Here is a 15,838-nt window from a genome sequence, read left to right on the forward strand (position 1 = left end):
TTACAGAGTGAGTGCACATGCGGGAGGGGCAGAGAGAGAGGGAGAGAGAATCTGAAGGTGACTCTGCCCTGTGTGTGAGCCCAATGTGGGCCCTGAGATCACGACCTGAGCTGAAACCAAGACTCAGATGCCTAACCAACTGCACCACCCAGATGCCCCAGCCCTACTGTGCTTTTTAATTTTCAAAACATATCTGGGGGTAATTTCAGAAAAAAAAAATTTAAACATTGCAAGTATGCATTATATAGAAAAATCAATTTTCAAAGCCTGACATGAAATAAGCACTCAACAAATGTTAGTTAGCTCTGATTGCACTGCAATCAAATATAAGTGCAATTATTTTAGAAGGTGCCATTATACATCATCAGTAAATATTTGCAAAGGGGCAAAATGCAGAAAGTTGGCTTTTCAAAAAAGCTCTGCTTCAAAAGATGATACAATGTTCATGCTTTTGATTTGTTTCTCACTGAATGAAATGGAGGCACAAAGTCAGAAAAAAGAAATCATTCTAAGCTCCTGAGGAATCCCACACATCCACAGATAGTCCTTTTCCATTATTTCCCTGAGTATGGTACAGGCATTCCTGAAGCTGCATTACCTTATTTTTTTTTTTTTAAGATTTTATTTATTTATTCAACAGAGAGAGAGCACAAGCAGGGGGAGCAGGAGGCAGAGGGAGAAGCAGACTCCTTGCTGAGCAGGGAATACGATGTGGGACTCAATCCCAGGACCCCTGGATCATTACCTGAGCTTAAGGCAGAGGCTTAATCAACTGAGTCACCTGGGTTCCCAACACCCTTTCTTTGAACTTAACCCAATATATCATTTTGCTGTTGATCTCACTCAAGGGTTAGCAAATAGTGCCTCATTTTATAAATAAATTTTTATTGGAACCCAGCCCATCACTTACATATTGTCTATGGCTGTGTTCTCACCATAGCAGCACAATAGTTGGCTCCAACAGCCAAAAGTACTTACTCTTTGGCCCTTTACAGAGAAAGTTTGCTGACCTCTGACCTAATCTGCCTGAAACAAAAATACTGATGTGTATAAAATATTGAAATAGAAGGTGTGCTGTGTCTTTTTGGCTGTCCTGCTAGTCTAGGGTGGTGATTTGAATAAGCTGATATGTTTTCTCCTTTGCTCCCAACTTAATCAAGAGATGAATCATAACAGCACCAAATTGCTAGACATCACCTTGTTCTCTAAGACCTGCGGTCCTTAGAGTTCATTACAGTTATGAAAGCATTGGAAAAATGCAAGCACTCTCCCTGAGGCCTCACTGACCCTTTCTATCAGGGGACATTTATTAAATTGAATCAAATCCTCACAGAAATAAGTCCTCTCCTCTTAAAGGCACATCCCTCTCGTGATGCCTTTCTTGCGAACGTGCCATTCTCTGTCCCGCAGTGAGGTTCCTCGAATATGCCTTGGCTCTCCCCTGGGACTACGGGGACCTCACGGGTATAATCTTTGTCTCATTCGTTTTTGTATGTTCCCAATGCGCTCAACCCCACCTCCTTAAGCATGAATACAGGTTGAATCTCCAAAGTTACCGTTTCCTTTCTTTTCACGAGTAACAATATTCTATTCTTCGGAAGCATGCATTGTTTAATTCATTCAGTAACAGGGTCATTAAGTCTCAGGTGGCTCTAAGGTCACAGCAGTCCCCATAAGCAAACCAAAGCCTCGGTCTACAACTGCCACAAGGTTAGGAAATCAAAACCTGAGGACGGCCCATCGTGACAGCTAAGTAGGCTCTTCCAGGTCAGGCCATGCTTAAGCTATATATAGCCAATCAAATCATTTGCTTGCTTTGCTCTGCCTTTGCCGGGTCAGTCTTTGCCCTGGTTCCTGTCCGTGGAGCACTTCTAACCGCTTCCCACATGGCAAGTTCTCATGAATTGGTTTTTGCTCACATCAACTCTTGAAGGTTTTCCTATGCCCCAGCTTATCTTTAACACGACCCAAAGGCATCTTCATTACCCTAACTTCATTTCATGTTTTAGGGAAGTTTCAGATCAGTTTTCCCATGGTCGTAATTTGCCTCGTGGTCATTAGACAGATCTGAGGGTAAGGACATTGCATGAGAGTAGTTTCCCTGGAGAGAGAAGAGAATGGTTCACTGACCAGAGACTGCCCAGATGGCCTCCTCTGCTTGCTGTGGGTTCTCGGAGATGTTATAAATAATAACATCACACTCCAGGAGGCGCATGAGAAGGTCTTCTCGAGAGATGGTCTGAAAAAAGAGAATTGAGAGTCATTTGTTGAAAGGAGCTAACCTTCATATTTAGCCGGAATGGCAATTTCCAAATTAGATATACTGTGAATGAAGTGTCCTATAGGAAACATTTGCAGGATGTCTATTTAAAATGAAATTTTGGCTCTCTTCTGTGTGTAGTTTCCAAGTAACAAATAAGTTTGTGAAAAATAGTTGGGAAAAGATGATTAAAAAATTGCATAATGATCTTAGGTACTATTTCTGCATGCTGTTTACACCCCGATTCAGAAGGGAAGAATTACAACACACTGAAAGAAAATGTGTGAGGCATTTGAAATTAACTCCAACTCTGTGCAAGATTATTCAAGCCATTATGTATCATGAGCCACTCACAAGTGTTGATGAGTGATTAATGCAGATTGTTTCAGAATCCTCAAGATGGAATTAATCGGTCCTCTTTGTAGATGTAAGGTGACTTATTACAGCTGACAGTTGGGAATATTTTAAAAATACAGAAACTTTTAATGGGTAAAAATATAAAATTCTTACATTAGACAAAGTAACTTTGGTGATCACCACGTTTGAAATAGTTATTCCTTCCTGTGTGGATGTTGGTATGTTTCCTAGGAGTGCCCTACAGTGGGTGGGTATTATGGTAACCATCAGAGGACCCTGCGTTTCCAAATCAGGATTTCCATTGGCTGTTAGTCCAGTTATCCTGAGAATCAGATACTCCCCCCAGTTCCTTGACCACCTGCATTAAAGCAGAACATTTCAGACCAGACGTGATCTCTTACCACATAACTTGGTTAAAGAACAGAAGCAAAGTGAATGCCTTTCCAGAGAGAGAGAGGACCCTGGCAGGGTTCATGCTCCCGTTAAAACCCGCAGCACAGTCAGCTAGATTCCCCAGCCCAGTTCCCTAAGGCCCTTGGAGTCCCCCGGTACTCATTTCCGAGGGCTGCTATCACTTAGGGTCACACATTGAGTGGTTTAAACAACAGACATGCATGTCCCACAGTCTGGAGGCTACGGACTTTGCTGTTTGTGACTGTGAGGCTCCAGACTGTTGCCTCCTTCCTGCTAGCCTGAGAATGAAATCACCCTCAAGGGGAGGCAGAGCCCAGGAAGGGGCAGGAAAAGCAACAGCAGCCCCTGGATCACGCCAGCCCTGAAACTGCATCTTCTTTAAGAGACTGCCAGCCACAAAAACTGAAGAATTTCCTTATTTATTAAGCCAGTTTGCATTGCCACATTTCCCTAGTGCTTATACACCTGAACAGCCCAGACTGATGCAGAGAGCAGGGTTCTTAATAAAAATGAAGAGTCTAAAAGACAGAGGGGTTTTGTAGAGGAGCATAGTAAATTTAATTTGGGGCATATTGATTCAGATGTGCCAGCAGGGCTTTCTGGGGGCAGGGGTGGGCACTATAGGGCAGCTGGATTTGGATGTCAACAGGGCTGGTGGCAGATGTGAAAGACATTGTTTCCTGTTGGGGAGCCGAAGCCACAGGCCTGGATGAGATTGAGGAAGGACATCCGTTAGGAGAAAGGAGGGGGCTCTAGGGAAAACCGCATTCAAAGGGAGCCTCAGATGCACAAGAGAAGCCAGGTTATGAAAGCTGAGGAAGGAGGAAGGAGACTGACTCCCGAGAAACCAGGGAAGACAGGACTTTGGGAATTTAGAGCTCCCTGGTGGGGGCAGAGCCTTCTGGCAGGTGGGACTCACAGGCCATGAATGCAGGAGTGAGGCTGGTGAATGTAGCAGTGGTGGCCTGGGGCTAGGGCCAGAGAAAGAGGACGGTAGCCAGCAGGGAGGCCACATGTGGTGTTTTTGACTCTTGGAAAGATGGGAGCATGAAGCACGTGGATAGGTGGAAAGAAAGAAGCCGGTGGTGAGCAAAGCCCCTGGAGAGTGTGAAAACGGGTAAGTGGTGGAGAAAGTTCCCTCAGAGGGCAGGAGGGGATTCATTCATTCATTCATCTCACAAGTGTTTACTGAGGGCTACTTTCTGCCAGTCGATGTGCCTGGGGCCAAAGATGCACAAATGAGCAGGAGAAAAAGTGAGGTGTCTGTTCTCCAGGGGGTGATAGTTATAGTCTGGGCCACCCACAAGAGACAGACAATAACCATAAAGTGTGACAAGTGTGATGATGTAGGCAGGTAAAGATGCTATGGGAGTACAAGAAAAGAGCTCAGTATTGAAACAAGGAGTGTAGAAGCAGAAATCACTGAGAGCTTCTTGGAGGAGGTGACATCCTGAGTCAAACCCTGATGGATAAATAGGACTGGGTGGGTTGGAAGAGGAAAGGCTGTTGCACGGTGTGGTGTCTTCAAAGCTGTAGGGTAGGGCCTGAAGAGCGGCAGGCAGGGTGATGAGAGGGACACCCCTCTCAGAAGTACATAAATATCCAGGATGAGGATTGAGTAGATGGGTCACGGGGGAAGCAGTAAAACCGCTACAGAAACGTAAAGATGGGTGGAAATTCAGATGGACACGCTACTGCTTTCTGAAGTCTTGACCTTAAACAGAACACGTTTTTCTCTTCTCCATTCTTGAAGCTTCCCCCTCCCCTTCACTTGCTTTTCTGCAGAATTCTGTCCCGGGAACTGGGTATTCATACTGACAACCCACTGACCTCAACTTACACTTAGTAACAAGACTCGGATGGCTGGCGCCAGTGTTGGTCAGGAGACCTCCTTGAAGACAGGGGGAGCGAGGCTGCCAGCCCTGACCAGATTCTTATTGAAACCATTCAGATCCTGTGTTTTCTTATAAAAGTGGGTCTACAATATTTGTTTTTTCCCCCAAGTTTTTATTTAAATTCCAGTTAGTTAACATACAGTGTAATATTTGCTTCAGGTATAGAATTTAGTGATTCATCACTTATATATAATACCCAGGGCTCATCCTAACAGGTGTCCTCCCTGATACCCATCATCCATCTAGTTCACCCCCCCATTTCCCATCTAAGGACCCTCATTTTGTTCTCTGTTATTGAGAGTCTCTTATGGTTTGCTTCCCCACACTCTTTTTTCCCCCCTTGCCATGTGTTCATCTGTTTTGTTTCCTAAATCTGAGCTATGTGTGAAATCATTTGGTATTTGTCTATGAATGTCTTATTTCACTTAGTATAGTACCCTGTAGTTCCATCCATGTCGTTGCAAATGGCAAGACGTCATTCTTTTTGATGGCTCAGTAATATTCCATGTAGATACACCACATCTTCTTTACCCATTCGCCCATCGATGGACATGTGGGCTCTTTCCAGTTTGGCTATTGTGGACATTGCTGCTATGAACCCTGGGGTGCAGGTGCCCCTTTGAATCAGCATTTTTGGATCCTTTGGGTAAACACCAAGTAGTGCACTTCCTGGCTCCTAGGGTAACTTTTTGAGGAACCTCCATACTGTTTTCCAGAGTGGTTGCACCAGCTTGCATTCCCACAATAGTACAAGAGGGTTCCCCTTTCTCTGTGTGTTTGCCAACATCTGTTGTTTCCTGACTTGTTAATTTTAGCCAGTCTGACACATGTGAAGTGATACCTTATTGTGGTTTTCATCTGAATTGCCCTGATGATGACTGATGCTCAGCATCTTTTCACATGTCTCTTAGCCATCTGCATGCAGTCTTCAGAAAAAGGTCTATTCATGACTTCTGCCCATTTTTTAACTGGAAGGGTCTGAGTTGTGAAGGCATTAGCCTGCTTCAGCCTCCTTTGTCCAGCAAAGTAATAAAATGATTGTTCCTCTTTATCCCCCAACTCTGTCTTTGTGTTATACTTCAGCTCCAGAGCAGAGGAGGGTTTTTGACAAGAGCAGCACTGTTTCTCAATAAGACAGTGACATAATGATGTGTTATTATGTGGTGGGTTTATGACCAAAGGAGGTTTTTCTTCCACCCGCCATGGCCCGGGATTGTTGGGTAATGTAGGGTTGAATGCATTATTCTTATTTTTATTTTTTTTAAAGATTTTATTTATTTATTTGACAGACAGAGATCACAAGTAGGCAGAGAGGCAGGCAGAGAGAGAGGGGGAAGCAGGCTCGCTGCTGAGCAGAGAGCCTGATGCGGGGCTTGATCCCAGGACCCTGGGACCATGACCTGAGCTGAAGGCAAAGGCTTTAACCCACTAAGCCACCCAGGCGCCCTTAGGGTTGAATGCATTTTAAACACAGTTTAGAAATTTTTTTTTTTAGCTGGTGTCCAAGGGAGAGGGAGAGAGAGAATCTTAAGCAGGCTCTGCACACAGCATGGAGCCCAGTGCAGGGCTCAATCTCACAACGCTGAATCATGACCTGAGCCAAAATCAAGAGTTGGATGCTTAACCAACTGAGCCACCCAGGTGCCCCAAGGTTAGAAATTTTATAGTCTGAAAGTCTAGATTAGATCCACCCCTTCCAAGAATATCTAATTTAAATGCTTTGTTTGTAAAGGTACACATTTAAAGTGGAGACCGTGGTTGTTCTCCATCAGAGGAGAAAGACCTACTTCCATCTGCCCCTCACTTTCTCCCACGCCCAAATTTGCAGAAGAGAGAGGAAGCCAAGACTTAAGAGTATACCGTGAAGTTGTGGGAGCTTGAGGCGGCTCTGCCCTTGGTTTACTCTTAGCAACAGCCACCTAGACTTACAGTGTATGTCTCCACGGCAAAGTCAGGCTGAACGTTTTCGAGCTTGGAGAGTGTGCCCACAATCTGGAAGGTGCCTTCCTTAAGTTTGACTGATGAGGCTTCCGGCAGGGCTGACTTATTTTCTTCGTCTTCTTCCTCTTCTTCCGTAATTTCTTCAAGGGAAGCCCCAACAACGCAGTTAGACAGAAACTGCAAGAAAACATAAACGTACTAAGAAAACAACAAAGAACAGTGTAGAGTGAGGGTGGTACACTGGTAGCTCGCTGAAGTTAACACTAACTGAGTGACACAGCAAAGTGCGTGCTCTCACGACATTCTATTTTATAGAGGAGGAACCCTGGCTCAGAGAGATTAAAGCATGTGGCAAGGGTATTGCCCTGCTCTGGCAACAGGCAGGGAAGGGCTGCGGTCACCATGTTGGTCTTGCCTAATAGAAATGGAGTAATGTCATGCTATCCACTCTGGTGAATTAAACTGGCTAGTAGCCCCATGAACAGAAATAAAAGGAAACCAGTGAAATGAATGTAGTCATGTTTTATTTAACCCAACAGGTTAAAAATATTCCTAATTTCACAAGTAATCCATATAAAAATTACTAGTGAGATCTTCTATCTTCCTTTTTACTTATACTCAGTCTCAGGGTCAAGAGATCCAGCCTTCCACCAGGCATGGAGCCTGCTTAAGATTCTCTCTCTCTCTCTTTCTCTTGCCCTCTGCCCCTCCCCCCTCCCCTTGCTAGCTCGTGCTCTCTCTCTCAAAAGAGGAAAAAAATCAGGTTGGTGAAGTTTTATTTCTTATCTTACAGAAGTTATCCTTGGGAGTGATTTATGCAATGTTAAAGAGTTTCATATATATGTGTATGGTATATGTGTGTATACTTAACATATAATTATTTGCATGTAAATAAGAATGATTTTATTGTAATTTACATGTTAAACATATGTAAGCAATCATGACATGATCATACCTTGGGAGGAAAACATACAGAAAAAAACCCAAGCCGACTGGAAGTCCCACCTCATTTATTTTGGTAACAGTCATTTTACATAAGTAATCCAGGCTTGTCAGGTTCACCCACTTAAGGGAATACATTTCTTCTAAGTATGTCATATATATTTTCATTTTTCTCTCAAACATACAAATTCCAGGGTACCTGGGTGGCTCAGTGGTTGAGCATCTGCCTTCAGCTTGGGTCATGATCCCAGGTTCCTGGGATCAAGCCCTGCATTGGGCTCCCTGCTCAGTGAAGAACCTGTTTCTCCCTCTGCCTGCCCCTCTCCTGCTTGTGTTCCCTCTCTCTGACTGATAAATAAATAAAATCTTTTTAAAAAGTTAAAAAATACACATTCCATTTTATTATCCCATTTCACAGTTGAGGACAATGATGCCCAGCTATAAGGAGCTTGCCCAAGATTGCATGGGCAGGGAGGGGTGCAACTGTACCTTCTGATCCCCAAGGCGGGACATGGACCATAACCCCCACCTTTTTCCCTCCCAGGGACGTGTTGGGGAGTGGGGGCAGGGGAGCAGCTGGCCTTGCCCAGCTGGGAAGGAGCCTGAAGACTAGAGACCCAGCTGCCATTTCTTTTATATGCTTCATATTCCCACTCCTGCGTGGCCTGGTATGGAGAACAGAAATTCCCTAAAATTTCAGAACTGGAACCCAGGTTAGTCAAGGAATAACGGAAACATTCTGTTATCAATAAGCTTTTGGAAAAGATCTCTACAAACTAAAAGAAAACTTTTGTTCTAAAAACATTGTGCTGTAAAAAAAATAGCCAGAGTTCAAAAGGGGGTAAAGAAAAAGTTTAAATTCTCTTGCCTCCCACCCTCCTAATCTCAATCAAGTCACCTCCCTTTTTAAATAATCCAGAGGGGCACCCGGGTGGGTCAGGGGGTCAGGGGGTTAAGCCTCTGACTCTTGATTTCAGCTCAGGTCATGATCTCAGGGTGGTGAGATCGAGCCCCCCAAGGGGCTCTGTGATCTGTAGGGAGTCTGTTTGTTCTTCTCCCTTACATTTCCCCACAGCATCCCCCCTCCTCTGTGTGTGATTCAGCTTCGTTAAATTTATGCAAAAAGTGGGTGGGGCACCAGAGAGCTGCTGAGCAGGGCCATCTTCGGACTTTCATGGGTTCTTTCCTCCAAGAAAAAAAAATACTAAAAATTATATTTCATGACTGTATTGCCATGAAGACCCACCGTCTTTAACTCTAAAATCTCATTTGTTTCCTTCTGATTATAAAAGAAATTAAGACACGTTTGTGGGCTGCCAAGTCCAAAGGGTCCTGGGCCCTGTGCCTAATGTCCTGGGCGTGATTCCCCGCACGCTCACCTCTCTGTCCTCTGACTCCCACTCAGAACGTCTGCCTTGGAGCTTGCCTTTGAACCAGCTCCTCCGGCTTGATGCTCATCCTGGGGTGTGAGGGTGAGGGCCAGAGAGAGGGAGAGAGAGACCAAGAATCTCAAGCAGACTCTCTTCTGAGCACAGAGCCCTATATGGGGCTTGATCCCATGACCCTGAGATCATGACCTGAGCAGAAATCAAGAGTTGGAGGCTCAAACGACTTGACCACTCACGTGCCCCTACTTTGAGACATTTTCTGCATACAGATCATCTCTATTTATCAATCTACCTACCTATCTTCTCTATATCTGTATCTTTTTGAAAGACATAAATCCCTTCATACTACACCTGTCTTTTTAAAGTTTTTTTTTAAATTTAATTTTATTTATTTATTTGACAGAGAGAGATCACAGGTAGGCAGAGAGGCAGAGAGAGAAGGGGAAGCAGGCTCCCCGCTGAGCAGAGAGACAGATGTGGGGTCCGATCCCAGGACCCTGAGACCATGACCTGAGCTGAAGGCAGAGACTTAACGCACTGAGCCACCCAGGCACCCCTAAAGCTTCCTTTCTTTAAATAAACATATTTTGTTACTTATTTTTGCCTGTTGTACCCTTGTCCTTTCTCTGCCCCTCCCCTTGCTTTTCTAGTCATGTGGGAGATGTATCGTGTATTTTTAGTCTCTCATAGTAGATACTTATCACATACAATGTACATACTGCTAAAAAATAAAACTGAACTGAGAACATTAGAAGATCTAATTGGCTTTATTAAGTGATTCATGAATTCTGCAGAAATCCCATCTTGCAAGCAGAGGGGAGCCCAGAGAAGCCGCACAGAATGGAAGGTCTTTATGAGAAGGAGGGTGGGGTGAGGAATTATTAGCAAAAAAAGAAAGGATTGTTTTAGCAAGGTCAGCTTCCCGTATGGAAGGGGGGGGGTCGTCATGCATATTACCTCAACTTCCTTTGGGGAATGGAGAGAGCCCTGTGACAGACAACCTCATTGATGCCCCGCAGAGAATTCTAGATGATTGTCTAAAATTCCACTTCTGGAGAGATTGAAACTAATTAAGTCCTGCTTTGCTGTCTTGGCAAATGACTCCTCCTTGAGCCTTGTAGCTTCCTTTCTCACAACACCATCACAAATATTACCATATATATTGTTGCATGCCATATATACAGTATTACTATTTTTACATATAAATAATCTAAATCTATATATTTTTTAAAGATTTTTATTTATTTGACAGGAAGAGATCACAAGTAGGCAGAGAGGCAAGCAGAGAGAGAGAGGTGGAAGCAGGCTCCCTGCTGAGCAGAGAACCCCATGTGGGACTCGATCCCAGGACCCTGGGATAACGACCTGAGCGGAAGGCAGAGGCTTTAACCCACTGAGCCACCCAGGCACCCCTAAATCTATATATTTTTTGACTGATCTTTAGATGGTATACTGGATGGAGTAGTGGCCCCCTACTCCCCATCCCCATTTGGAAATAGGGTCTTTGTAGCTGGATTCAAGTTAAAATGAGGTCATACTGGATTAGAATGGGCTCTAATCCAAAGATCAGTGTCCTAAAAACAGGGAAATTCGGACACAGAATTGCGGGAAACACCATGGGAAGACAGAGGCAGAGGCTGGAGTGATGAGTCTACAAGCCAAAGGATGCGAGAATTGCTGGCAAGTGCCAAAAACTATGAGAGAGAGAGAGAGAGAGAGAGAGATGTGTGCAGCAGAAATCTTCCCCGCAGCTTTTAAAAGGAACCAGCCTTGCCAAAACTTTGATTTTGGGCTTCTGGCCTCCAGAACCAAGACAGAATAAACCCCGTTGTTTTAAGCCACGAAGCTTGTGGTACTTTGTTGACCACAGCCCTAGAAACCAGTACAGACGGTATGCACTGCAGCCACATCCTATTCTCGGTAGCATGTGTTGTCTGAAAGTGGGATCCTTAGCCTGCCCCAAGTCGGCCCGGGGCGGGGACACACGTCTGTGTTGCTCCAGAGGGGAGAACGGAGATGAATGAGTCCCGGTCAGGGAGATGATAAAATTATGGCTTCCTTTTGGCTACTGAGTATTTCCCGACCAACGGTCTCAGGACCCTCTTTCAGAACCTCCTCATTCCCCAGGGCTAACGACGGAGGGTGGGGAAGTTCGGTGGGACTCAGGGCCCCAAACAGCGCCTGGCACATAAACAAAACGTGCCTCAAACGACCCTCCAAATGTACGTGGAAGGGACGGAAGAACGACATGCTGAGCCTCGGTTTCCTTTCGTAGATGGGGGGGACGCCGCGCCGGACCGGCGGGCTCCGAACACCTGGGCTTCCAGCTGGCGCTCCGCGAGCGGACTGTGCGCAGGACGAGGGACCCTCCTTCAGGGGAGGCCCCGCAGCGCCCCGCGGCGCAGACCCTCGCTGGGTTCGGGGGCTCGGGCACCCCGGGGCGGGGGCCTGGGAGCTGGGGACTGGGGCTCTGTGTACTCTGACCCGCCGCCGCTCACCTTCCCGATGTTCCCGCTGCTGTATGAATCCAGCAGGTTTATAAACACCCTCTGGCTCCGGCTAACTTTCTCCGTGGCTGCAGTAACCTCTTCCTCAGCCATGGTGGGAGCAGCCCTGGTGGGAGCAGCCCTGGTTGCTAAGGAGAAAGCGTCCCACTGGTTGCCAAGGAGGTGGGGCGGGGGCTGGCTCTCCGGGGGCGGGGCCTACAGCGGGGGCGGGGCCTACAGCGGGGCGGGGCCTACAGCGGGGGCGGGGCCTACAGCGGGGACGGGGCCTACAGCGGGGGCGGGGCCTACAGCGGGGGGCGGGGCGTTCGGGGCGGAGGCGGGGCTCGCCCGGGCCTTGGGGCCGCGGTCTCTCCCCATCCCTGCGCGCTCTGGCTCCACGCCCGGTGCTCTCCGGCCGGGGCCAGTCCGCTTTCCGAGCCTCCCGGGCGCTGACGCCGGGGCCACGTGACCGCTGCTCCCTTTCATCTCTTTCATTCTGAAACTGGAAACGCGCCCCAGGGTTCACGAGACCCGGGGGACTGAAAATAACTGCTGGTTCTCCTGCACGGGGAAAGCCTGAAGCCCATTCCCCTGTGGGGTGGTCCGCCCGGGGAGACGTGACAGTCCTCCAGCGCCGAGAGCAGCTGCCGCCGTGGAGTTCTGGGTCCCGGACGCCGGAACGGCAGCGTGTGTGGCCCGCACGGTGCCCCCAGTCGCTGCTCGGTCTGTGGGGCTCGGCGGACTCGCGGGCTGTTACGAGCCGCTGGGGAGAGACCCCTGGGGGTGGGCGGGGGTGGTGGCCGGTGGAGGCCTCGGTGCTAGGCTGTGATGGAATTTAGGCTTTTGACTTCCCAAATGAGATTATACAGGGAGGTGCCCAGATAAACCGACAGGTTGAAAGAGGACATTCACTTGGTCTTATCACAGGACCACAGATGTCCTTGTGGGCATTCTGCCCTTATCTTGGATTCTATTGAAATTCTTCGTGCTCCAAACAACTTGTTAAATGTGAATATTGAACACATACAGCGTTTTTTAGGTGTGGTTTTTTTTTTTTTTTTAAACTGATTAAAAAAAAAAATGGATGTGACCCAGGAGTTCCAGCCAGCTTGGAGGATCTGGGCACTCAGCAGATCTGGCCTTGAATTCCAGCTCTGCAGCCATCTGTGAGTGATGGGGACAATGTTTTAACCTTACCCCAGCTGTTAAATTGGCTTTAAAACAGGCATGAACTCACCAGCCTAACAGGGCTATTACGATTGAATAAGACATATTTGACAGTCTTTATTGTAGTGGTGTCCAAAGGTGAAATTTTTTTTTTTTATGCAACTTATAAGGCCCACTTCTGCAAATGGGAGCCTTTCTTTTTCCTTTTTTTTTTTTTTTTTTGGCCTCCACCCTTTCAATTAATTAACTAATTAACTAATGGTGGGCAAAGATAGGGGGAGAGTGAGAAAGAATCTTAAGCAGGCTCCATGCCCAGTGGAGAGCCCCATGCTGGGCTGGATCTCCCCCAACCTGAGATCATGACCAGAGCCCAAATCAAGAGTTGGATGCTTAACTGACTGAGCCACCCAGGCACCCCACCCGCTGTCTTTTTTTATACATGTCTCATTAAAACTTGTTTTGATAAAATAATTAACACTTTGAAATTTTGCATTCAATTTGGGAACAGCTTGCTCATAGCAACATTCTTTTTTTTGAAGTTAACAAGATGTAAAAATATTCATGCAAGACCTGTGCAAAACTTGATGGAGTGGATCTTCTTGATGACTTGTTAGTTCCAGTAGTCTAGAATTCACTGAATGCCCCCTTTTGATTTTTAGTTTGTCCCCATTGATAAGCAGTTAAGCAGGTATTTTGAAAGCTGTTCAACTGGAAGTGTCACTATAAAATACCTCACGTTGTTTCCTTCTTATTGTTTATACTCCTGGTAATAGCTAAATGAGCTAGCACCACAGTTATAGGTGGATGGCTTCCAGAGTTTTATATCATCTATCATATTGGTAGGTGAGAAAATGAAACTCTATTAACAAGTAATGTACCTTTCTTTTACTGTTACTCCTTTTTTCAAAATCAGCTCTCATACACAGGTGTACCTTGGAGAATTTTGGTTTCCAGACCACCATGATAAAGCAAATGTTGCAACAAAGCAAGTGAAATGAATTTTTTGGCTTCCCAGTGCACATAAAAAGTGTTTACCCTATACTATAGTTGATTAAGTGTTCTATAGGAGTTATCTCTAAAAAAACTAATGTACATACCATAATTAAAAAATACTTTATTGCTAAAAAAATGGTAAATGTCATTTGAGCTCTCAGCAAGGGTCTTGCCTCAATGTTGATGGCCGTTGACTGGTTAGGGTGGTGGGTGTTGAAGGCTGGGGTGGCTGGGGCAATTTCTTAAAATAAGATAATTAAGTTTGCAGCATCGATTAACTCTTCCTTTCAGGAATGATTTCTGTAGCATGTGATAATGTTTGATAATGTTTTATCCACAGAACAACTTTCTTCTTAAGAGATTTCATTTACTGGAATTTGAGAAAGAGAGTGCACGAAGTGAGAGAGAGAGAGAGAGCCAACGAGTGAGCATGAGCAGGGGGAGGGGCAGAGGGAGAAGCAGACTCCCCACTGAGTGGAGAGCCCAACATGTGGCTTCATCCAAGGACGCTGGGATCATGACCTGAGCCAAAGGCAGACACTTACCTAGGCCATGCAGGCGTCCCAGTAGAACTTCTTACAAAATTGGAGTGGATTCTCTCAAACCCTGCTGATGTTTGATCAACTCAGTTTATTAAATATTCTAATTTTGTTGTCATTTCAACAATCTTCACCAGGAGATTCATCTCAAGACACCCACTTTCTCAGCTTATCCATAAGAAGCAACGCCTCATCTGTTCAAGTTTTATCGTGAGATTGCAGCCATGCAGTCCCATCCTCAGGCTCCTTGCTGTTTCCACCCCATCTGTGGTTTTCTCCTCCACTGAAATCTTGAGCCTTTCAAAATCATCCATGGGGGTTGGAATGAACTTCTTCCAAACTCCTATTAATGTTGGTCTTTTGACCTCTCCTTGTGAATCATGAATGAATGCTTCTCATGGCATCTAGAATGGTGAAGCCTTTTTCGGTTTTCAATTTGCTTTGCCCAGATCCATCAGAGGAATTGTAAGACAGCTATATAGCTTTCAAAATGTTCTTTTTTTTTTTTTTAAAGATTTTATTTATTTATTTGACAGACAGAGATCACAAGCAGGCAGAGGCAGGCAGAGAGAGAGAGGGAGAAGCAGGCTTCCTTCAAAGCAGAGAGCCCGACGCGGGGCTCGATCCCAGGACCCTGGGATCATGACCTGAGCCGAAGGCAGAGGCTTTAACCCACTGAGTCACCCACGCGCCCCTGAAATGTGTTTGTTAAATTAGACTTGAAAGTTGAAATGACGCCTTGATCCCTGGGGCAGAACAGATGTTGTGGTAGCAGGCATAACATTCATTTAACTGCGTATCTCCATCGGAGTTCTTGGGTGACCAGGTACATTGTCAACGAGCAGTAATATTTAGAAATGAATTTATTTAGCAAACCATGTTATAAACAGATGTGCTGTCAGCCAGGCTTATTTGCTCTGTTTATAGAGCACAGAGAGGATTTAGCATAATTTTTTTTTTTTTTAAGATTTTGAGTGAGAACAGGGTGGGGCAGAGGGAAAGCAGACTCCATGCTGAGTGCAGGGCCCAGTGCAGAGTTCAAGCCCAGAATCATGACCTGAGCAAAAGGCAGACTCTCAGTGACTGAGCTACCCAGGCACCCCTAGCATAATTCTTAAGGGCCCTAATTTTTTGGAACGGTAAGTTAGCATTGGCTTCTGCTTGAAGTCGGTGGAGCATTAGCCCCGGACAAGTCAGCCCATCCTTTGAAGCCAGGGACCGAGTTCTCTCCAGTTACCGTAGTCCTAGAAGTTACCTTCTTCCAATAAAGGCTGTTTCATCTGCACTGAAAATGTTTGGTGTAACCACCTTCATTAATGTCTTAGCCAGATCTTCTCCATAGCTTGCTGCTTTGATTTGTACTTTGCATGGTATGGAGACGTTGTCTTGCCTTAGACCTCCTGAACAAGCTCTGCTGGCTTTCAACTCTTCTGCAACTTCCTCGCCTCTTCCACTC

General features: G+C 45.9%; 1 protein-coding gene across 1 annotated transcript in view; it reads right to left on the reverse strand.

The window, feature by feature from the left end:
• The window catches only part of AK7 (adenylate kinase 7), a 71,015-nt gene extending 59,218 nt beyond the window's left edge, over positions 1–11,797 (reverse strand). The window contains exons 1-3 of the mRNA XM_032837396.1: positions 11,696–11,797; positions 6,856–7,044; positions 2,131–2,239 (exon numbers count right to left, since the gene is read on the reverse strand). Coding sequence (XP_032693287.1) covers positions 2,131–2,239; positions 6,856–7,044; positions 11,696–11,797 — 400 coding nt within the window. The remainder of the gene's footprint in view (positions 1–2,130; positions 2,240–6,855; positions 7,045–11,695) is intronic.
• Positions 11,798–15,838: the final 4,041 nt, after the last annotated feature.

Source organism: Lontra canadensis, unplaced genomic scaffold (genome assembly GCF_010015895.1).
Source record: "Lontra canadensis isolate GAN:19392208 unplaced genomic scaffold, GSC_riverotter_1.0 scaffold98, whole genome shotgun sequence".
In the NCBI taxonomy this organism is placed as follows: domain Eukaryota; kingdom Metazoa; phylum Chordata; class Mammalia; order Carnivora; family Mustelidae; genus Lontra; species Lontra canadensis.